The sequence below is a fragment of the Staurois parvus genome, unplaced genomic scaffold, assembly GCF_062004578.1.
Source record: "Staurois parvus isolate SC_StPar_1 unplaced genomic scaffold, SC_StPar_1.0 ptg002233l, whole genome shotgun sequence".
NCBI lineage: Eukaryota > Metazoa > Chordata > Amphibia > Anura > Ranidae > Staurois > Staurois parvus.
In genome coordinates this window covers 51822-77117 of record NW_028320029.1, presented here as the reverse complement: position 1 = coordinate 77117, position 25296 = coordinate 51822, and the positions used below count along the sequence as shown (strand labels likewise).

Below are 25296 nucleotides of genomic sequence, written 5' to 3'. Positions count from 1 at the left end.
TATTAATAATAATAATAACAATAATAATATAAAAATAATTATTTTTACTATTAATATTATTTGTATAATAATAATATAAAAATAATAATCATTTTTACTATTAATATTGTTATTAATAATATTAATAATAATAATATTAATATAAACAGTTATTTTTACTACTATTATTTTTTATAATAAATAATAATTATTATTTTTACTATTAATATTATTTGTATAATAATTAATATAAAAATAATAATCATTTTTACTATTAATATTGTTATTATTATTATTATTATTATTATATTATAATATAATAATTATTATAAAAATATTAGTAATAGTAAAAATAATTATTTTTATATTATTATTATTATTATTATTAATAATAATAATAATAATAATATAAAAATAATTATTTTTACTATTACTAATATTTTTATAATAAATAATAATTATTATTATTTTTACTATTAATATTATTTGTATAATAATTAATATAAAAATAATCATTTTTACTTTTAATAGTTATTAATAATAATAATAATGATATAAAAATAATAATTTTTACTATTACTATTATTTTTATAATAAATAATATTTATTATTAATATTATTTTTACTATTAATATTATTATTATAATTAATAATAATAAATAATTACTATCTTTACATTTGTTTATCACTATTATTGTTAATAACAATAATAATATTAATAGTAAATAATATAATAATAAAATAATAATAAGAATATAAAAATAATTATTTTTACTATTAATATTATTTTTATAATAATTAATAATAATAATTATTATTATTTTTATAATAAATAATATTTATTATTAATATTATTTTTACTATTAATATTATTATTATATTTAATAAAAATAAATCATTAATATATTTAAATTTGTTTATCTCTATTATTATTATTATTAACAATAATAATATTAATAGTAAATATAATTATTTTTAGATTATTATAATAAATAATATAAAAATAATTATTATTTTTACTATTATTATAATTATTATTAATAAGAATAAATTATTACTATATTTAAATTTGTTTATTGCTATTATTATTTTGATATTATTATTATTGATGTATAATCGAACACAATTTAAGATATTTTTTGTATTTCCCTTTATCCTTAATAACATCACTTCCCTCCAGCCATGATCTGTTTCACTGCATATAGAAACACTGAGGCCCAGTGATGACATCACTGGGTCTCAAATGAGTGATGTAATGAAAACAGAAAGGATGAATGTGAGCATTTCATTAGCAGTTGATGAGCGGGGGAGGGGGAACTAAGGAAGGCAGAACAAGCAGATGAGACTTCAGTCGGTATTATCGGCAGGAAGTGGAATGTATAACATGGGGGTCGATGTACCTGTATGAGAAGCATCGGGTGGAAGTTCTCTGAGTAGCACCAATCACTGAGACATCTCCTCCGAGTCCTCTGAATATCGGTGAGGTCGGTCTGCGGCGTCTCCCTTCCTCCACCATCCTGGGGGGTGACAAAGGACGTCATCATGAGGATACAGGACGGGACAGGATCCAACAGCACAATATGGGGGCCGGCAGACGATCGGTGAAATGCGGATCTTTCACATTTTTCTTTAATTCTACTTTCTATTGTATCTTATTTTAAAACAAAAAAAATGATGACCACCATCTGCATGACGGAGAAAGTTGTGATATCCAACAGAAAATATACAGAAAGAAAAATATAATCAGCAACAAAAACCATGAAAAGAAGAAAACGTGTTCAGGAGAATTTATGACTCAGATAAGTCCCGTCTGGTACTCTCAGCCTCGTCCTATCTACAGTTGGAGTGAGGAGTTTGGACCGTGGAGTGAGGAGTCTGGACTGTGGAGTAGGGACCGTGGAGTGAGGAGTGTGGACCGTGGAGTGAGGAGTGTGGACCGTGGAGTGAGGAGTATGGACCGTGGAGTGAGGAGTGTGGACTGTGGAGTGAGGAGTATGGACCGTGGAGTGAGGAGTGTGGACTGTGGAGTGAGGAGTGTAGACCGTGGAGTGAGGAGTGAGGAGTAGGGACCGTGGAGTGAGGACCATGGAGTGAGGCGTGTGGACCGTGGAGTGAGGAGTGAGGAGTAGGGACCGTGGAGTGAGGACCATGGAGTGAGGCGTGTGGACCGTGGAGTGAGGAGTGTGGACCGTGGAGTGAGGAGTGTGGACCGTGGAGTGAGGAGTGTGGACCGTGGAGTGAGGAGTATGGACCGTGGGATGGGAAGTGTGGACCGTGGAGTAAGGAGTAGGGACCGTGGAGTGAGGAGCGTGGACCGCGGAGTGAGGAGCGTGGACCGTGGAGTAAGGAGCGTGGACCGCGGAGTGAGGAGCGTGGACCGCGGAGTGAGGAGCGTGGACCGCGGAGTGAGGAGCGTGGACCGCGGAGTGAGAAGCGTGGACCGCGGAGTGAGAAGCGTGGACCGTGGAGTGAGGAGCGTGGACCGTGGAGTGAGGAGCTTGGACCGTGGAGTGAGGAGTGTGGACCGTGGAGTGAGGAGTGTGGACCGTGGAGTGAGGAGTGTGGACCGTGGAGTGAGGAGTGTGGACCGTGGAGTGAGGAGTATGGACCGTGGAGTGAGGAGTAGGGACCGTGGAGTGAGGAGTAGGGACCGTGGAGTGAGGAGTGTGGACCGTGGAGTGAGGAGTAGGGACCGTGGAGTGAGGAGTGTGCAGAGTATTGTACATGATCACAGGTAATGCGCACTCCGTGTTCCAAACAAGCAGAAGAGAGAGGGAAAGGAGAGGTCTGGGAGCTCACAGAAGGTTTTACAAGGAGACAGAACAACACAGGAAGGGTTCATTCACATGCATTGCCGCCTTTGGCCCTCTACACAGAAATTTGTGGCGGATCACTTTTCAGAGGCGACTTGTGTGCAGTGCAGCTGGTTGCAGCCCCGCCCCCAAACCTTGAAGGGGTTATTTTCAGTCATGAGAGCCGCATGGGACACACCGTTTCATTTTTGATGACAAATACAGCCGTGTGGGTGTGACATGTTCAGCCCAGTCTGCATGTCTGTGTATGGACATTGTATACAGTGAAGGAAATGCGCATTTGCTCCCCGGCTGATGCTGAACATTCGCCCCTCACACAGAAACGATCGGTCTAACAATGGAATGTTCGCCCCTCACACAGAAATGATCGGTCTAACAATGGAATGTTCGCCCCTCACACAGAAACGATCGGTCTAACAATGGAATGTTCGCCCCTCACCAGAAATGATCGGTCTAACAATGGAATGTTCGCCCCTCACACAGAAATGATCGGTCTAACAACGGAATGTTCGCCCCTCACACAGAAATGATCGGTCTAACAATGGAATGTTCCCCCCCTCACACAGAAACGATCGGTCTAACAATGGAATGTTTGCCCCTCACACAGAAATGATCGGTCTAACAATGGAATGTTCGCCCCTCACACAGAAACGATCGGTCTAACAATGGAATGTTCGGTGTAACACTGAGAGACAGAATACAACAACAAATTCAGCAGAAATGCGTCTAACAAATGATGACGGATCTGCATGTTCATGAGGGAAAGAAGGATTTGATCCGCTATCATTCAGCAGGATTTCTGGCTCCCAGGTGTCTCTCATACAGGTAACAAGCTGAGATTAGAAGCAGTCTCTTAAAGGGAGTGCTGCTAATCTCATTGTGTTACCTGTATAAAAGACACCTGTCCACAGGAGCCATCAAACCATCAGATTCCAAACTCTCCACCATGGCAAAGACCAAAGAGCTGTCCAAGGAGGTCAGGGACAAGATGGTAGACCTACACAAGGCTGGACTGGGCTACCAAACTATGGCCAAGCAGCTTGGTGAGAAGGTGACAACAGTTGGTGCAATCATTCACAAATGGAAGAAACACAAAACAAGTGTCAGTCTCCCTAGGTCTGGTGCACCATGCAAGATCTCACCTCGTGGAGTGTCAATGATCATGAGAACAGTGAGGAATCATCCCAGAACTACACGTGAGGATCTTGTCAATGATCTCCAGGCAGCTGGGACCACAGTCACCAAGAAAACAATTGGTAACACACTACACCGACAAGGACTGAAATCCTGCAGTGCCCGCACGGTCCCTCTGCTCAAGAAAGCCCATGTCCAGGCCCGTCTGAAGTCTGCCACTGAACATCTGAATGATGCAGAGGAGGACTGGTGTTAAGTGTTGTGGTCAGAGGAGACCAAAATCCAGCTCTTTGGCATCAACTCAACTCGCCGTGTTTGGAGGAGGAAGAATGCTGCCTATGACCCCAAGAACACCATCCCAACTGTGAAACATGGTGGTGGAAACATTCTGCTTTGGGGGGGGGGGGTTCTGCTAAGGGGACAGGACAACTGCACCTCATCAAAGGGATGATGGACGGGGCAATGTACCATCAAATCTTGGGTGAGAACCTTCTTCCCTCAGCCAGGGCATTGAAAATGGGTGGTGGATGGGTGTTCCAGCATGACAATGACCCAAAACACACGGCCAAGGCAACAAAGGAGAGGCTCAAGAAGAAGCACATTAAGGTCCTGGAGTGGCCTAGCCAGTCTCCAGACCTTCATCCGATTGAAAATCTGTGGAGGAGCTGAAAGTTCGAGTTGCCAAATGTCAGCCACCAAACCTTCATGACTTGGAGAGGATCTGCCAAGAGGAGTGGGCCAAAAACCCTCCTGAGATGTGTGCGAACCTGGGGGCCAACTCCAGGAAATGTCTGACCTCTGTGATTGCCAACAAGGGATTGGCCACCAAGTACTAAGTCATGTTTTGTGAAGGGGATCAAATCCTTCTTTCCCTCATGAACATGCAGATCAGTCATCATTTGTTAGACGCATTTCTGCTGAATTTGTTGTTGTATTCTGTCTCTCAGTGTTACACCGAACATTCCATTGTTAGACCGATCATTTCTGTGTGAGGGGCGAACATTCCATTGTTAGACCGATCATTTCTGTGTGAGGGGCGAACATTCCATTGTTAGACCGATCATTTCTGTGTGAGGGGCGAACATTCCATTGTTAGACCGATCATTTCTGTGTGAGGGGCGAACATTCCATTGTTAGACCGATCATTTCTGTGTGAGGGGCGAACATTCCATTGTTAGACCGATCATTTCTGTGTGAGGGGCGAACATTCAGCATCAGGGGGGAGCAAATACACATTTCCTTCACTGAAGGTCTCCTTCACATGAACAGTTGAGGAGCGGTAAAACACCAGAGTTGAGCCTGATTTTTACCTCCCCTCAATTGCTCCCCCTTTAGCTGCAAAGGCAGTTTCCTGGGGAGGGGGGTGGTACATGTGCAGCAGCTGCAAAGCACAGCAGGGATTATACCTCCTGTTGCATTTGGTAGATGTAGCACCTGCTGAGTGTGCCCCCAGCAACGAGGCTGCGACACGCTAGTGCAGGGGTCCCGGGGTTAAAGCAAGCGCACGACAACGCACCCTCAGCACATGACAAATGTTCTCTGAAGGGCGATCCAAATGCAGATCCTGTCAGGGGCTCTAACACCCGCTCCCATTCCATTCTCACCTGAACCAATCGGATGAGGCCAGGTGTATGGAGGTGAAAGATCTGCATCAATTCTTCCATCTGAAGTCTAATAGAAGAACACGTCGGGGGGGGGGATTTGGATCAGACGGCAGTGATTGGTCCCCAGGGGGGGGATGGGGAAATCGAGCCGGCATGTTGGCTGCAGCGGCCGCCCATCTGAACCAGTCCAGGTGAAGTGAGAGACAATCGATGGAAGCAGTTCCTGGACTCGGCGATGAGACACCCGGCCAAGAACACGTCGGAATAATGAGTGCGGCGCGCGGGAAGCGTCTCCTGACCTGATGGATGTTCTCATGTGGTGACTCCATGGCTCAGGCATGTGCGCCTTCCATGTCCGCCGTCACTTGGAATTACCAATAGCGAGCCGAGCGGAATGTACTAGAACCTCCGCTGAGGACACGCCGAACCCCCCACCAAAGATTGTGTGCGGAGGGGTCACACCCGGTACAAGGGGAGGATACTGACCACAGCCGGACATTATACACCGTGACCCCCCCACAGGGCAAATGTTACAGCACTGCCCACCTACCACCAGACACCTACCTATCTATGACCTACCTTGTATCCAACAGCCAGCAATTTATCTGCCAATGATCAATATCTATCAATGATCTATAATCTATCTATCTATTATCTATCTATTATCTATTATCTATCTATCTATCTATCTATTATCTATCTATTATCTATCTATCTATTATCTATCTATCTATCTATTATCTATCTATTATCTATCTATTATCTATCTATCTATTATCTATCTATCTATCTATTATCTATCTATTATCTATCTATTATCTATCTATTATCTATCTATCTATCTATCTATTATCTATCTATTATCTATCTATCTATCTATCTATCTATTATCTATCTATTATCTATCTATCTATCTATCTATCTATCTATTATCTATCTATCTATTATCTATCTATTATCTATCTATCTATCTATCTATTATCTATCTATTATCTATCTATCATCTATCTATCTATCTATCTATCTATCTATCTATCTATCTATTATCTATCTATTATCTATCTATCTATCTATCTATCTATCTATCTATTATCTATCTATTATCTATCTATCTATCTATCTATCTATCTATCTATTATCTATCTATCTATCTATCTATCTATCTATCTATTATCTATCTATCTATTATCTATCTATCTATTATCTATCTATCTATCTATCTATCTATTATCTATCTATCTATTATCTATCTATCTATCTATCTATCTATCTATCTATCTATCTATCTATCTATTATCTATCTATCTATCTATCTATCTATCTATTATCTATCTATCTATTTATCTATCTATCTATCTATTATCTATCTATCTATCTATTATCTATCTATCTATCTATCTATCTATCTATTATCTATCTATCTATTATCTATCTATTATCTATCTATCTATTATCTATCTATTATCTATCTATCTATCTATTATCTATCTATTATCTATCTATCTATTATCTATCTATTATCTATCTATCTATTATCTATCTATTATCTATCTATCTATCTATCTATCTATCTATCTATCTATCTATCTATTATCTATCTATCTATCTATCTATCTATCTATTATCTATCTATCTATTATCTATCTATCTATCTATCTATCTATTATCTATCTATTATCTATTATCTATCTATTATCTATCTATTATCTATCTATCTATCTATCTATCTATCTATCTATTATCTATCTATCTATCTATCTATCTATTATCTATTATCTATCTATTATCTATCTATTATCTATCTATCTATTATCTATCTATCTATCTATCTATCTATCTATCTATCTATCTATCTATCTATCTATTATCTATCTATCTATTATCTATCTATCTATCTATCTATCTATCTATTATCTATCTATCTATTATCTATCTATCTATCTATCTATCTATCTATTATCTATCTATCTATCTATCTATCTATCTATCTATTATCTATCTATCTATCTATCTATCTATCTATCTATTATCTATCTATCTATTATCTATCTATTATCTATCTATCTATCTATTATCTATCTATCTATCTATCTATCTATTATCTATCTATCTATCTATCTATTATCTATCTATCTATCTATTATCTATCTATCTATCTATCTATTATCTATCTATCTATCTATTATCTATCTATCTATCTATCTATTATCTATCTATCTATCTATCTATCTATCTATCTATCTATCTATCTATCTATTATCTATCTATCTATCTATCTATCTATCTATCTATCTATCTATTATCTATCTATCTATCTATCTATCTATCTATCTATCTATCTATTATCTATCTATCTATTATCTATCTATTATCTATCTATCTATCTATCTATCTATCTATTATCTATCTATCTATCTATCTATCTATCTATCTATCTATCTATCTATCTATCTATCTATTATCTATCTATCTATTATCTATCTATTATCTATCTATCTATCTATCTATCTATCTATCTATCTATCTATTATCTATCTATCTATCTATCTATTATCTATCTATCTATTATCTATCTATCTATCTATCTATCTATTATCTATCTATCTATCTATCTATCTATCTATCTATCTATTATCTATCTATCTATCTATCTATCTATTATCTATCTATCTATTATCTATCTATCTATCTATCTATCTATCTATCTATTATCTATCTATCTATCTATCTATCTATTATCTATCTATCTATTATCTATCTATCTATCTATTATCTATCTATCTATCTATCTATCTATTATCTATCTATCTATCTATCTATCTATCTATCTATCTATCTATCTATTATCTATCTATCTATCTATCTATCTATTATCTATCTATCTATTATCTATCTATCTATCTATCTATCTATCTATCTATTATCTATCTATCTATCTATCTATCTATCTATCTATCTATCTATCTATTATCTATCTATCTATCTATTATCTATCTATCTATCTATTATCTATCTATCTATCTATTATCTATCTATCTATTATCTATTATCTATCTATCTATCTATCTATCTATCTATCTATCTATTATCTATCTATCTATCTATCTATTATCTATCTATCTATCTATCTATCTATCTATTATCTATCTATCTATTATCTATCTATCTATCTATCTATCTATCTATTATCTATCTATCTATTATCTATTATCTATCTATCTATCTATCTATCTATCTATCTATCTATCTATTATCTATCTATCTATCTATCTATTATCTATCTATCTATCTATCTATCTATCTATTATCTATCTATCTATCTATTATCTATCTATCTATCTATCTATCTATCTATCTATCTATCTATTATCTATCTATTATCTATCTATCTATCTATCTATTATCTATCTATCTATCTATCTATCTATCTATCTATCTATCTATCTATCTATCTATCTATTATCTATCTATCTATCTATCTATCTATCTATTATCTATCTATCTATTATCTATCTATTATCTATCTATCTATCTATTATCTATCTATCTATCTATCTATTATCTATCTATCTATCTATCTATCTATCTATTATCTATCTATCTATTATCTATCTATCTATCTATCTATTATCTATCTATCTATCTATCTATTATCTATCTATCTATCTATTATCTATCTATCTATCTATCTATCTATCTATCTATCTATCTATCTATTATCTATCTATCTATCTATCTATCTATTATCTATCTATCTATCTATCTATCTATCTATCTATCTATCTATCTATCTATTATCTATCTATCTATTATCTATCTATTATCTATCTATCTATCTATCTATCTATTATCTATCTATCTATCTATCTATCTATCTATCTATCTATCTATCTATCTATTATCTATCTATCTATTATCTATCTATTATCTATCTATCTATCTATCTATCTATTATCTATCTATCTATCTATCTATCTATCTATCTATCTATCTATCTATCTATCTATCTATCTATCTATTATCTATCTATCTATTATCTATCTATCTGCAGAAATGATTGGTGTCAGCTGAAATTCAGTGGTTCCCCTCCCCCAATTATTTTCGTCTTCTGTACACTAGGTGGCGCTCACATATTCTGTCCTCCTCTTGTGCTGTGCACAGTTTGTCTCTGAACTGTCATTGGATGAAAACGCAAGTGACAGTTTGTTATTAGGAGTCCTTACATCAGAAAGTTCAATTTCTGGAAGGATAGAAGTGGGGTGGGGGTGAGGGTAGGGGTGACAGTGGGGGTAGGGGTGAGGGTGAGGGGGGCGGGAAGAGGGTAGGGGTGACGGTGGGGGTGAGGGTAGGGTTGACAGTGGGGGTAGGGGTGAAAGTGAGGGGGGGGGGGAAGAGGGTAGGGGTGATGAGGGTGGGGGTGAGGGTGGGGGTGAGGCTAGGGGAGAGGGTGAGGGTAGGGGTCGGGGTAGGGGAGAGGGTGGGGGTGAGGGTAGGGGAGAGGGTGAGGGTAGGGGAGAGGGTGGGGGTGAGGGTAGGGGAGAGGGTGGGGGTGAGGGTGGGGGTGAGGATAGGGGTGAGGGTGGGGGGGTGAGGGGGGGTGGGGGTGAGGGTGGGGGGGGCAGAGGTTGGTAGATCGATCACCTCTCTCTCAGTAAAGTCATTATGGAGTCAGTATGAAGGTGATAATGGAAGTAAGGGGTTAACCATTGGAGTTGATTCGATGGGCGATAACAAAACACCCGAAAATATGACACTTTTTTTTTTTTTTTTTGCGCATATTGGCAACATCTATCTCTGTGCTGAACCGCTGCATACTAGATGAAAGTTCACATCAGGCTTGCTGTGGAAGCTGTGGAAGCTGTGGAAGCGTCTACTTTGTCATTTCAATGGTCTCATTGATGAGAGAGTTCCCATTGGGTGACACCAGCGTGAGGATGGCGGCAGGCAGAGGGGCGGAGTTTAGAGATAGATGTCCGTGTGATGGCAGTTTCTATTCGGTGCCTTCTGCAGAGCGAATATAACATTTCCTGATATTCATTCTTCGTTTTATACGTTTATTACAAAGTTTTAAGAAATAATATACAAAGTGTACAGAGAGGCCACTGCAGCCTAAAGGATAGTACAAATACAGCGGATATAAAAAGTCTTCACGCCCCCTGATAAAATGTTAGGTTTCTGCGATGTAAAAAAAAAGGAATCATTTCAGAACTTTTTCCACCTTTAATGTGACCTTTAAACTGTACAACTCAGCCGAACAACAAACTGAAATCTTTTAGGTGGAGGGAAGTAACAATAAAAAACTAAAATAATACGGTTGCATAAGTGTTCACACCCTTACACTAATCCTTTGTTGAACCCCCTTTTGATGTGATTCCGGCACTCTGTCTTTTTTGGGGGAGGAGTCTATCAGCACGGCACATCCTGACTCAGCAATATTTGCCCGCTCTTCCAAATCTGTCAGATTACGAGGGCATCTCCTCTTCAGATCCCCCACAGATCTTCCATGGGATTCAGGTCTGGGCTCTGGCTGGGACATTCCAACACCTTCATCTTCTTCTGGTGAAGCCATTCCTTTGTGGATTTCGATGGACGCTTTGGGTGGTTGTCATGCTGAAAGATAAAGTTCCTCGTCATGTTCAGCTTTCTAGTAGAAGCCTCTGAAGGTTTTGTGCCGATACTGACCGGGATTTGGACCTGGGGCCTTAGTCCAGGCAGAGGGAATGATGCCTGGACTAAGGCCCCAGTTCCAGCTGAAGAAAAATAGCCCCAAAGCATGATACTGCCACCACCATGCTTCACAGTGGGTATGGTGTTCTTTTGGTGATGTGCAGTGTTGTTTTTGGAATTATGGCCAAAAAGTTCCACCTTGGTTCCATCAGACCAGAACACATTTCCCCACGTGCTGTTGGGAGACTTCAGATGTGTCTTTGCAGAATGTAGCCGGGCTTGGATGGTTTTTGTGGTAAGAAAAGTCTTCCGTTTTCCACTCCACCCCATAGACCAGACATATGAAGAACACGGGAGATTGGTGTCACATGGACCACACAGCCAGGACTTGCCAGATATTCCTGCAGCTCCTTTCATGTTGCTGTAGGCCTCTTGGCCGCCTCCCAGACCAGTTTTCTTCTCATCTTTTCATCCATTTTGGAGGGACGTCCAGTTCTTGGTGATGTCACTGTTGGTGATGTCACTGTTGGTGATGTCACTGTTGATGATGTCACTCTTGGTGGTGTTACTCTTGGTGATGTTACTCTTGGTGGTGTTACACTTGGTGATGTTACTCTTGGTGATGTTACTCTTGGTGATGTCACACTTGGTGATGTTACTCTTGATGACGTCACTCTTGGTGGTGTTACTCTTGATGACGTCACTCTTGGTGATGTCACTGCTGGTGATGTTACTCTTGGTGATGTCACTGTTGGTGATGTTACTCTTGGTGGTGTTACTCTTGGTGATGTTACTCTTGGTGGTGTTACTCTTGGTGATGTCACACTTGGTGGTGTTACTCTTGATGACGTCACTCTTGGTGATGTTACTCTTGATGACGTCACTCTTGGTGATGTCACTGCTGGTGATGTTACTCTTGGTGATGTCACTGTTGGTGATGTTACTCTTGGTGGTGTTACTCTTGGTGATGTTACTCTTGGTGGTGTTACTCTTGGTGATGTCACACTTGGTGATGTTACTCTTGGTGATGTTAATCTTGGTGATGTCACTGTTGGTGATGTCACTCTTGGTGCTGTTACACTTGGTGATGTCACACTTGGTGATGTCACTGTTGCGCCATATTGTCTCCACTTGATGATGATGGTCTTCACTGTGTTCCATGGTATATCTAATGCCTTGGAAATTCTTTTGTCCCCTTCTCCTGAACAATACCTTTCAACAATGAGATCCCTCTGATGCTTTGGAAACTCTCTGCGGACCATGGCTGTAGGATGCGACTAAGAAAATGTCAGGAAAGGCCTACTAGAACAGCTGAACTTTATTTGGGGTTAATCAGAGGCCCTTTAAATGATGGCGGGTGTGTACTGACTCCTATGTAACATGATTGTGAATGTGATTGCATCATTCTGAACACAGCTACATCCCCAGTTATAAGAGGGTGTGCACACTTATGCAACCACATTATTTTAGTTTTTTATGTTTACTCCCCCCCCCTAAAAGATTTCAGTTTGTTGTTCAGCTGACGTGTACAGTATATAGGTCACATTAAAGGTGGAAAAAGGTCTGAAATTATTTATCTTTGTCCATTTTATTACATACCAGAAACCTGACATTTTAACAGGGGTGTGAAGACTTTTTATATCCACTGTAAATCCAGATCTCACCGCAACATACGGTGGGGAAAATAATGATTTTACCCCCTGCAGATTTTTTACGTTCACCCACTTACACAGAAATGAGGGTCTATATTTTTTTTTATCATAGGTGTATTTTAAATGATAAAGACAGAATATCAACCAAAAATCCAGAAAAAACACGATACAAATTGAGTTGCAGATCAGTGAGTACAATAAGTGTTTGATCCCCTACCAACCAACAATGATTCTGGCTCCCACAGACTGGCTCTGCACTCATGTGGTACACAGATCAGTCCTGTCAGAAGGTTCTCCTAACGACAACTCGTTATGTGTTTAAAGGACACCTGTCCACAGAATCTCTTCCATCCAAACCTCACCACCACCACCATGGGCAAGACCAAAGAGCTGTCAGAGGACGTCAGGGACAGGATTGCAGACCTGCACAAGGCTGGAATGGGCTACAAGACCATCAGCCAGAAGCTTGGTGAGGAGACAACTGTTGGAGCGATTATTCACAAATGGATGACATACAAAATAACCATCAATCGTCCTCCTCGGTCTGCAGCTCCATGGAAGATTTCACCTCATGGGGGTAAGGATGATCGTGAGAAAAGTGAGGGATCAGCCCAGAACTACACGGGAGGAGCTTGTGAATGATCTCCAGGCAGTTGGGACCACAGTCACCAACAAACCATTGGTAACACAATACGCCACCATGGACTGAAATCCTGCAAGGTCCTCCTCCTCAAGAAGGCACATGTCCAGGCCCGTCTGAAGTTTGCCAATGAACATCTAAATGATTCGGAGAAGGATTGGGAGGAAGTGTTGTGGTCAGATGAGACCAAAAATGAGCTCTTTGGCATTAACTCGACTCGCCGTGTTTGGAGGAAGAAAAATACTGACTATGACCCTAAGAACACCATCCCTACAGTCAAGCACGGAGGTGGAGACATTATGCTTTGGGGTTGTTTCTCTGCTAAAGGTACAGGCCAACATTGCCACATTTAGGGGCCAATGTATTGTAAAATCTTGGATGAGAACCTTCTCCCCTCAGCCAGAACACTGAAGATGGGTCATGGATGGGTCTTCCAGCATGACAATGACCCAAAACATACCGCCAAGGCAACAAAGGAGTGGATCAACAAGAAGCACAGTAAGGTCATGGAGTGGCCTAGCCAGTCTCCAGACCTATAGAACATTTATGGAGCGAGTGGAAACTTTGAGTTGCCAAGTGACAGCCAAGAATCCTTAAGGATTTAGAGAAGATCTGTAAAGAAGAGTGGACCAAAATGCCTCCTAAGATGTCTGCAGACCTGGGAACCAACTACAAGAACCGTCTGACCTCTGTGCTTCCCAACAAGGGTTCCTCCACCGAGTACTAAGTCATGTTTTGCTTGGGGATCAAATGCGTTTTTACTCACTGAACTGCAACTCCATTTATAACATTTGTAACTTGTGTTCTTTCTGGATTTTTGGTTGATATTTTGTCTCTACCAGTTAAAATACACCCATGATGAAAATTGTAGACCCTTCATTTCTTTGTAAGTGGGCAAACGTACAAAATCTGAAGGGGATCAAATCATTATTTTCCCAACTGTACAGAAAACAAATAGCCATCAAGTCATAGTAGAGTACAGCATGAAATACTGGGGTTGGACAAAATTATGGAAACACCAAGTAAAAGAACAAAATTGTTACCTAATATGGTGTTGGACCGCCTTTGGCATCCAAGACGGCCTGTATTCTCCTGGGAATTGACAAATATAAGACAAATATAAGACAAATATAAGTCTTGGATGGGGAATAATGGAATTTTCATACAAAAAAAGCATTCCAGTTCGCGCAGAGATGCCAGAGGCGGAAAACGAGCCCCAACCTTGTTCTCCAAAATTGACCATAGTGGCTCCATGATATTGAGGTCCGGTGACTGCGGCGCCCAGGGAAGGTGCAAGACTTCATCTGCAAGGTCGTCAATCCACGATTTGACAACGCCAGCTGTGTGAATCGGAGCATTGTCCCCTTGGTAAATGGTGCTGTCTTTGGGAAACAGTGTCTGCACCATGAGGTGCACACGATCAGCCAAAATCTATAGTCGATGGCAATGACTCTACCTTCCAAGGTGATGATTGGGCCTGCATAATACCAAGATATGTCTGCCCAAATCATGATTGTGCCACCACCATGCTTTACTGTTGGCACAAGACAGTCCTGGTTGTAAGCCTGGGGCGGTGTTCCCCACACATCAACGTGTCCGGTGGTTGGGAACAATGTGAAGGTCCATTCATTGGACCATATTACAGTCTTCCATTGATTGATAGTCCACAACTTATGGGTGTTGCTCCACTCTCTCCTCTTCTCAGTATTAATATCGCTCGTGAGTGTTTTGCTTATGGAGTCCCTCCGCACAGTTTTCGTGGACACGGACTTTGAAAGACCGAGACTGAGCACTGCACACTGATAGGTAAAAACTTATCTGACTGTCACTTTTGCAGCAGTTGTTTTTTCTGGGTCAAAATCCTGCACAATGTCCTTTTGTCTCTTTCGGTCAGTTGACTGTGTTGACCGCGCTTATGCTTATCAGACGTTTTCCTGGAAACTGTATACAGTGAAGGAAATGCGTATTTGCTCCCCGGCTGATGCTGAATGTTCGCCCCTCACACAGAAATGATCGGTCTAACAATGGAATGTTCACCCCTCACACAGAAATGATCGGTCTAACAATGGAATGTTCCCCCCATCACACAGAAATGATCGGTCTAACAATGGAATGTTGGCCCCTCACACAGAAATGATCGGTCTAACAATGGAATGTTCGCCCCTCACACAGAAATGATCGGTCTAACAATGGAATGTTCACCCCTCACACAGAAATGATCGGTCTAACAATGGAATGTTCCCCCCATCACACAGAAATGATCGGTCTAACAATGGAATGTTGGCCCCTCACACAGAAATGATCGGTCTAACAATGGAATGTTCGCCCCTCACACAGAAATGATCGGTCTAACAATGGAATGTTCGGTGTAACCCTGAGAGACAGAATACAACAACAAATTCAGCAGAAATGCGTCTAACAAATGATGACTGATCTGCATGTTCATGAGGGAAAGAAGGATTTGATCCCCTTCACAAAACATGACTTAGTACTTGGTGGCAAATCCCTTGTTGGCAATCAGAGGTCAGACGTTTCCTGGAGTTGGCCCCCAGGTTCGCACACATCTCAGAAGGGATTTTGGCCCACTCCTTTTGGCAGATCCTCTCCAAGTCATTAAGGTTTGGTGGCTGACGTTTGACAACTCGAACTTTCAGCTCCCTCCACAGATTTTCAATCGGATGAAGGTCTGGAGACTGGCTAGGCCACTCCAGGACCTTAATGTGCTTCTTCTTGAGCCGCTCCTTTGTTGCCTTGGCCGTGTGTTTTGGGTCATTGTCATGCTGGAACACCCATCCACCACCCATTTTCAATGCCCCGGCTGAGGGAAGAAGGTTCTCACCCAAGATTTGATGGTACATTGCCCCGTCCATCGTCCCTTTGATGCGGTGCAGTTGTCCTGTCCCCTTAGCAGAAAAACACCCCCAAAGCAGAATGTTTCCACCACCATGTTTCACAGTTGGGATGGTGTTCTTGGGGTCATAGGCAGCATTCCTCCTCCTCCAAACACGGCGAGTTGAGTTGATACTAAAGAGCTGGATTTTGGTCTCATCTGACCACAACACTTCCCACCAGTCCTCCTCTGCATCATTCAGATGTTCAGTGGCAGACTTCAGACGGGCCTGGACATGGGCTTTCTTGAGCAGAGGGACCTTGCGGGCACTGCAGGATTTCAGTCCTTGTCGGCGTAGTGTGTTACCAATTGTTTTCTTGGTGACTGTGGTCCCAGCTGCCTGGAGATCATTGACAAGATCCTCACGTGTAGTTCTGGGATGATTCCTCACTGTTCTCATGATCATTGACACTCCACGAGGTGAGATCTTGCATGGTGCACCAGACCTAGGGAGACTGACACTTGTTTTGTGTTTCTTCCATTTGTGAATGATTGCACCGACTGTTGTCACCTTCTCACCAAGCTGCTTGGCCATAGTTTGGTAGCCCAGTCCAGCCTTGTGTAGGTCTACCATCTTGTCCCTGACATCCTTGGACAGCTCTTTGGTCTTTGCCATGGTGGAGAGTTTGGAATCTGATGGTTTGATGGCTCCTGTGGACAGGTGTCTTTTATACAGGTAACACAATGAGATTAGCAGCACTCCCTTTAAGAGACTGCTTCTAATCTCAGCTTGTTACCTGTATGAAAGACACCTGGGAGCCAGAAATCCTGCTGAATGATAGGGGATCAAATCCTTCTTTCCCTCATGAACATGCAGATCCGTCATCATTTGTTAGACGCATTTCTGCTGAATTTGTTGTTGTATTCTGTCTCTCAGTGTTACACCGAACATTCCATTGTTAGACCGATCATTTCTGTGTGAGGGGCGAACATTCCATTGTTAGACCGATCATTTCTGTGTGAGGGGCGAACATTCCATTGTTAGACCGATCATTTCTGTGTGAGGGGCGAACATTCCATTGTTAGACCGATCATTTCTGTGTGAGGGGCGAACATTCCATTGTTAGACCGATCATTTCTGTGTGAGGGGCGAACATTCCATTGTTAGACCGATCATTTCTTTGTGAGGGGCGAACATTCAGCATCAGGGGGGAGCAAATACGCATTTCCTTCACTGTATGTCGTCATAACCTTTGATACTGGACCTCACGACAAGGAGAATAAATTGGTGACTTCAGTGACAGAGGCACCAGCTAAGCGGCACCAACAATTTGCACTCTTTGAAGCTCAGTAAGCTCTGACATGACTCCGTATTGCTATCAGTGCACGCAGCGAATGAAGAAAGTGAGGCTTTCCACCTGTTAGCTAGGTGTCTCATCACACAGCGGAAGCAAAAGAATGTTGCTTTTAATGCAAAACATGTCTTCAATTGCACACCTGCAAATCATGCGGTGTTTCCATATTTTTGTCCGACCCCTTTATGTGTTTGATAAACAAATGCGCAAATATCACATGACATAAAAAAACTGCAACTGCTACTATTATATTTTCCAGGACATCTGCTTTCAGAAATTACAATGATTGTTTTAGGGTTTATAAAGGAGGGAGGGTGAAGTAGTAAAAGGAGCCAATCAATGCATGTTCCAACAAGGAGCATGCTGGTAAAAGGAGAGAGCAGAATGAAAGCGATGGGCTCATCACTTGCTGCTTCTCCTTCACTGCCGAAAAACACAGGTTGGGGGCTCGTCCGGGATGACCTGGGCATAAAAATAGGTGTCTGATAAACAGTTGCACAAATATCCGGTGACAGAAAAAAATTGCAACTGCTGCTATTTTGTTTTATTAGGTTTTAGAAAAAAAACAAAAATCGCTTTGGATCTAAAGTGCAGATGGTAACAAGTGCAAAAATTTAAAAATTGCCCATATAATAAAGTGTTGAAGTGGTAAAAAAGTAAATTCACCTCACTTAGTTATTCTTTTATTTTTATTTCCTCAATTGTTCTTCAGTAAAAATGCACATAATCCCAACCACGGCACCACCTGCCTGAAATTTGCATGTTCTCCCTGTGCCTGCGTGGGTTTCCTCCGGGTACTCCGGTTTCCTCCCATACTCCAAACACATGCTGGTAGGTGAATTGTCTCCTGTCTAAATTGGCCCTAGTATGTGTATGTATGAATACGAGTTAGGGACCTTAGATTGTACGCTCCTCGGGGGCGGGGACTGATGTGAATGTACAATATATATGTAAAGCGCTGCGTAAATTGACAGAGTACCTGTAATAAATAAATAATAAATGCTACTACTCCATGGAGCACAGCGTTGTCTTCCTTCCTGCCTATTATTCCTCTGTGTGCTGTGTTTCCATACCGAGATCTTGGCCCGAAATGCTGCATATGCACAGACATGCTGCACGGCTCTGCCAGCCCACATGAAAGAAAAATATATTTTTAAAATATTCTTCTCAAATATATTGATATATATTTGAAATGCTACAATTTTGGCCGTATTCAATATATTAAAAAAAAAAATTAAAAAAAAAAAATATATATATGTGTGTGTATATATATATACAGTTGCAAGAAAAAGTATGTGAACCCCTTGGGATTACGTGGAGTTTTGCATGAATTGGACATAAAATGTGCTCTGAACGTCATCTAAGTCACAACAATAGAAGAACACAGTCTGCTGAACATAATACTACACAAACATTAGATGTTGCCATGGTTTAATTGCACATAACATGTAAACATTCACAGTGCGGGGAGGAAAAAGTATGTGAGGCCCTAGCTTAATGACTTCTCCCAGAGCTAATTGGAGCCAGGAGTGAGCCAACCTTGACTCCAATCAGTGTGATGATATTGGATGTGTTGCTGACACCTGTTTTGGGTTTACTGGTTTCAAGAAGCACTGTCTGATGTGAACCATGCCTCGCAGAAAAGAGCTCTCAGAAGACCTACGATCAAGAATTGTTGACTTGCATGAAGCTGGAAAGGGTTACAAAAGTATCTCCTTGAGCCTTGATGTTCCTGTGTCCACGGTAAGACAGACTGTCTACAAATGGAGAAAGTTTAGCACTGCTGCTACTCTCCCTAGGCGTGGTCGTCCTATAAAAATGACTGCAAGAGCACAGCGCAGAATGCTGCATGAGGTAAAGAAGAATCCCAGAGTGTCAGCTAAAGACCTACAGAAATCTCTGGCACATGCTAACATTTTTGTTGACACATCTACAATCAGGAAAACATTAAACAAGAATGGAGTACATGGGAGGACACCACGGAGGAAGCCATTGCGGTCCAAAAAGAAGATTGCAGCACGTTTGAAGTTTGCAAAAGAGCACCTGGATGTTCCACAGCACTACTGGCAGAATATACTGTGGACAGATGAAACCAAGATTGAGTTGTTTGGGAAGAACACACAACACTATGTGTGGAGAAAAAAAGGCACAGCACACCAACATCAAAACCTCATCCCCACTGTGAAACATGGCGGAGGGAGCATCATGGTTTGGGGCTGCTTTGCTGCCTCAGGGCTGGACGGATTGTTGTCATTGATGGGAAAATGAATTCCAGAGTTTATCAAGACATTTTGCAGGAAAACGTACGACCATCTGTCCAACTGAAGCTCCGCAGAGGATGGGTGATGCAACAGGACAATGACCCAAAGCATACAAGTCATTCAACAAAACAATGGCTGCAACAGCACAGAATACGCCTTCTGGAGTGGCCCAGTCAGAGTCCTGACCTCAACCCCATTGAAATGCTGTGGCATGACCTTAAGAGAGCGATTCACACCAGACATCCCAAGAATATTACTACACTGAAACAGTTTTGTGAAGAGGAGTGGTCCAAAATGACTCCAGATCGTTGTGCAGGTCTGATCTGCAACTACAGGAAACGTTTGGTTGAGGTTATTGCTGCCAAAGGAGGGTCAACCAGTTATTAAGTCCAAAGGTTCACATACTTTTTCCTCCCTGCACTGTGAATGTTTACATGTTATGTGCAATTAAACCATGGCAACATCTAATGTTTGTGTAGTATTATGTTCAGCAGACTGTGTTCTTCTATTGTTGTGACTTAGATGACGTTCAGAGCACATTTTATGCCCAATTCATGCAAAACTCCACGTAATCCCAAGGGGTTCACATACTTTTTCTTGCAACTGTATGTGTATGTATATATATATATATGCGTTTTTTAGATATAAAATATATGACAAATATTTTTTAAATATATTTTTCTGATTTTTTTTAACACATAAAAAAGTAATCTTAACATATATATTAAATATATTTGTAAAAGCATTCCAAAAATCTATATTTGTATTTTTAAAGACATACAGTATATTTGAAATGTATTTTTACAAATATTTTTCATATATTTTGTAATAAAAACGCATTTAACATACAGTGTATATATATATATGTATCATTATTGAAATATATTGAATACGGCCAAAATAGTGTCATTTCAAATATATCTTTCTGCCATATGGGAGCTGCTGGGTTGTTTTATTGTTGTTTGGGGGGGGGTATTTTTTTTACAGAGGGTCTATTGTTGCAGGGGATCTATTGTTTGCCTGGGGTCTTTTGTGGCCGGTGTGGGATTTATTGTTGCTGGGAGGGATCCACTGTTGGAGGGAGGGGGGTTGATGGATGCTGGCTGCTGGGAGGTCTGTTATTGCTGGCAGGGGTCTGTTTTGCTGGGGTTGATTTATTGCTGCTGGGTGGGTGGTATTTTGTTGCAGGGGGTCTATTGTTTGCCTGTGGAATCTATTGTTGCTGGGGGGGGGGTCAACTGCTGCTGGGAGGAATCCATTGTTGAGGGAGGGGGTTCTCTTGATGCTGGCTGCTGGAAGGTCTGTTGGTGCTGGCAGGGGTCTGTTGCTGCTGGGGTTGATTTATTGTTGCTGGGGGGGTATTTTGCTGCAGAGGGTCTATTGTTGCAGGGGATCTATTGTTTGCATGGGGGTCTACTGTGGCTGGGGGATCCACTGTTGAGGGAGGGGGGGTTGATTGATGCTGGCTGCTGGGAGGTTTGTGTTGCTGGCAGGGGTCTGTTGCTGCTGGGGTTGATTTATTGTTGCTGGTGGGGGTAGTATTTTGTTGCAGATGATCGGGAACAATAGAACAATTTACTGCCTTTCTTGTTATCAGTAACAAATTATACAAATTCCTTAGGCTGACAAAATTATACTTCTGTATTTTCTAAAGTGGGCGGTACTGGGAGGTGGGTAGGGGGCAGAACCAGATGGTGCTCAGAGGTGGGTTGGGGGTGGAGACAAGGGGAGGGGGAGAAGGAGGGAGTACCTGAACCTATTCAATGAGAAAAAGGTGGGTGGGGGTGGGACCAAGGGATGGTGCTCAGAGGTGGGTTGGGGGTGGAGACAAGGGGAGGGGGAGAAGGAGGGAGTACCTGAACCTATTCAATGAGAAAAAGGTGGGTGGGGGTGGGACCAAGGGATGGTGCTCAGAGGTGGGTTGGGGGTGGAGACAAGGGGAGGGGGGAGAAGGAGGTAGTACCAGTGCCTATTCAATGAGAAAAAGGTGGGTAGGGGGTGGAACCAAGGGATGGTGCTCAGAGGTGGACTCGGGGTGGAGACAAAGGGGGGGGGGGGGGGAGAGGAGGGAGTATCTGAACCTATTCAATGAGAAAAAGGTGGGTAGGGGGTGGGACCAAGGGATGGTGCTCAGAGGTGGGTTGGGGGTGGAGACAAGGGGAGGGGGGAGAAGGAGGAAGTACCTACATCTATTCAATGAGAAAAAAAAGCCCTGCTTGTAAGACCAACCACCATCCATTCACAGTATGATTCGTCTTTATTGATGTCTCAGGAGAAGGAGGAAGTACCTACATCTATTCAATGAGAAAAAAAAGCCCTGCTTGTAAGACCAACCACCATCCATTCACAGTATGATTCGTCTTTATTGATGTCTCAGGATTGCATATTTTTATCTGTCAATTATCTGGACTTCCTTTACTGTAATGCTGTATAATTGTACCTGTATGCCATTGGCCAAACATTGCAGCCTTTTAATCGTCAACTGCATGACCCGCCCCCTGCTTTCTCCTCATTGGCACACTGGCTGTGATTGACAGCCAATGGCTTCTGCTGCTGTCTCAGCCAATGAGGAGGGAGAGACCTGGGGGAGCCGGTGCTCTCATGCACATCACTGGATTGAGAGGGGGCTCAGGTAAGTATGGAGGGGGGGGGGGGCTGCACACAGAATTCCATGCATAAAATGAATGAAGGTAAAAAAAAGAACTTTAAAAACAAGCACTTTAAATAAAATTAATGTGACAGAAAGATGATCAGACATGGACCCCCGCTCCGCCCCCCCCCCCCCCCAAAAGAAAGAAAGAAAGAAAGAAAGAAAGAAAGAAAAAGAAAAAACCAAAATATATATATACATACACACACTATATTGCCAAAAGTATTGGCCCCACCCTCCAAAATCATGTGATTCAGGTGTTCCAATCCCCTCCCAATCATGTGATTCAGGTGTTCCAATCCCCTCCATATCATGTGATTCAGGTGTTCCAATCCCCTCCATGGACACAGGTGTATACAATCAAGCCCCTAGGCATGCAGACGGCTTCTACAAACATTGGTGAAAGAATGGGTCGCTCTCAGGAGCTCAGTGACTCCAAGCGTGGTCCCGTGATAGGTGGCCACCTGGGCAATAAGTCCATCCGTGACATTTCCTGGCTACTAAATATTCCACGCTCAACTGTTAGTGGGATTATAACAAAGTGGAAGCAACTGGGAACAACAGCCACTCAGCCACCAAGTGGTAGGCCACGTCACATGACAGGGCGGGGTCAGCGCATGCTGAAGCGCACAGTGCGCAGAAGTTGCCAACTGTCTGCAGAGTCAATAGCTAAAGACCTCCAAACTTGGTGTGGCCTTCAGATGAGCCCAACAACAGTGCGTAGAGAGCTTCATGGAATGGGTTTCCATGGCCGAGCAGCTGCATCCAAGCCTTCCATCACCAAGTGCAATGCAAAGCGTCGGGTGCCGTGGTGTAAAGCACGCCGCCACTGGACTCTAGAGCAGAAGAGACGTGTTCTCTGGAGTAACCAATCACGCTTCTCTGTGTGGCAATCTGATGGACATGTCTGGGTTTGGCGGTGGCCAGGAGAACGGTACTTGCCTGACTGCATTGTGCCAAGTGTAAAGTTTAGTGGAGGGGGGGTTATGGTGTGGGGGTGTTTTTCAGGGGTTGGGCTTGGCCCCCTAGTTCCAGTGAAGGGAACTCTTAAGGCAAGATTTTGGACAATTTCATGCCCCCAACTTTGTCAGAGGAGTTTGGGGATGGCCCCTTCCTGTTCCAACATGACTGCCCCCCAGTGCACAAAGCAAAGTCCATAAAGACATGGAGGAGTGAGTTTGGGAAGAATGCCCCTTACATTGGTGGTCAGTGGGAAGAATGTCCCTTACATTGGGGGTCAGTGGGAAGAATGTCCCTTACATTGGGGGTCAGTGGGAAGAATGTCCCTTACATTGGGGGTCAGTGGGAAGAATGTCCCTTACATTGGGGGTCAGTGGGAAGAATGCCCCTTACATTGGGGATCAGTGGGAAGAATGTCCCTTACATTGGGGGTCAGTGGGAAGAATGTCCCTTACATTGGGGGGTCAGTGGGAATTTCCCTCTCACATTGGTAGTTATCATAGGAGGAACGTCAATCTGTCATTGCTCACCCCTCAAGGGGCCCCTAGAAACAACTGAAGTCTGCATGAGGGCCACGTTCACTCCAGCTCCACCCAGAGTCACCCTTCAATATCGGCACAATCAGCTGGTAATTGTGGTCCTGCAGATGCCGGACTGTACCCACCAATCACATTGTGCCTTTTATACTCTCACTTCAGGACACAAAATGAAAGAAAGGCTCTGATTGGCTTCTGCAGATCTCAGAAATCAAGGCTGTAATGGCTGTACAGCGCCGGGGATGCGTGCTCAGTCCTGCCGTGGTGACCACAGGCCGGTCCCCCCCCCTCTCGGAGGTCACGTGTGGTCACTTTGTAGTTGGCTTTTCTCATTGCTGATTGAAGGTTGTAAAGAGAGAAAAAGCTGTTCTGGGGCTCTTTCCCACCGCTGGCTCCATCCATCACCAGATCAGTCAGGACGGGGCATACTCCCGGCCCGCTCCTCTCCCCCCATCCAAGATTATATTGCTAGCAGCTGGGAGACGCTCTCGCTGCACCAATCGGCTGCCAAGCAGACTCATCCCTTTCAGTTGTTTTTTATGGTTCCCATAATCTGAATATTTGTATTGTTAGGTTATTCCTCTCTGCGTTCTGCTACTAATTACATGCGGCCTGCGCGGGTCCGCGTCCAAACCGCCGCAAAGACCGAGCGCCCGGCAGGAGGAGTGACAGGTGCTCACCATGAGGGCGATTCCCAGAGGAGCGACGGAAAACCTCAGATATACAATGTAACAATGAGGGAGATACGGAGTACCCAGGAGGGGGTGCTGGGGGGAGGGGTGAGAGCTATACAAATGTATCATAATAATAGTGTGTGACTGCACCAGAGGAGCTTACACTCTAATGTCCCCTCCCCCACAGTCCCATCGGTCTCTGCACCAGAGGAGCTTACACTCTAATGTCCCCTCCCCCACAGTCACATCAGTCTCTGCACCAGAGGAGCTTACACTCTAATGTCCCCTCCCCCACAGTCACTTCAGTCTCTGCACCAGAGGAGCTTACACTCTAATGTCCCCTCCCCCACGGTCCCATCAATCTCTGCACCAGAGGAGCTTACGCTCTAATGTCCCCTCCCCCACAGTCACATCAGTCTCTTTACTAGAGGAGCTTACGCTCTAGTGTCCCCTCCCCCACAGTCCCATCAGTCTCTGTACCTGAGGAGCTTACACTCTAATGTCCCCTCCCCCCGCAGTCACATCAATCTCTGTACCGGAG

At 42.2% G+C, this 25296-nt stretch overlaps 1 protein-coding gene across 1 annotated transcript in view; it reads right to left on the bottom strand.

The window, feature by feature from the left end:
* The window catches only part of SPAG17 (sperm associated antigen 17), a gene marked incomplete at its 5' end in the record, with an annotated part of 180206 nt that overhangs the window by 118300 nt on the left and 36610 nt on the right, over positions 1–25296 (bottom strand). Inside the window, one exon of the mRNA XM_089665542.1 lies at positions 1380–1496. Within this exon, the coding sequence (XP_089521668.1) occupies positions 1380–1496 (117 nt within the window). The remainder of the gene's footprint in view (positions 1–1379; positions 1497–25296) is intronic.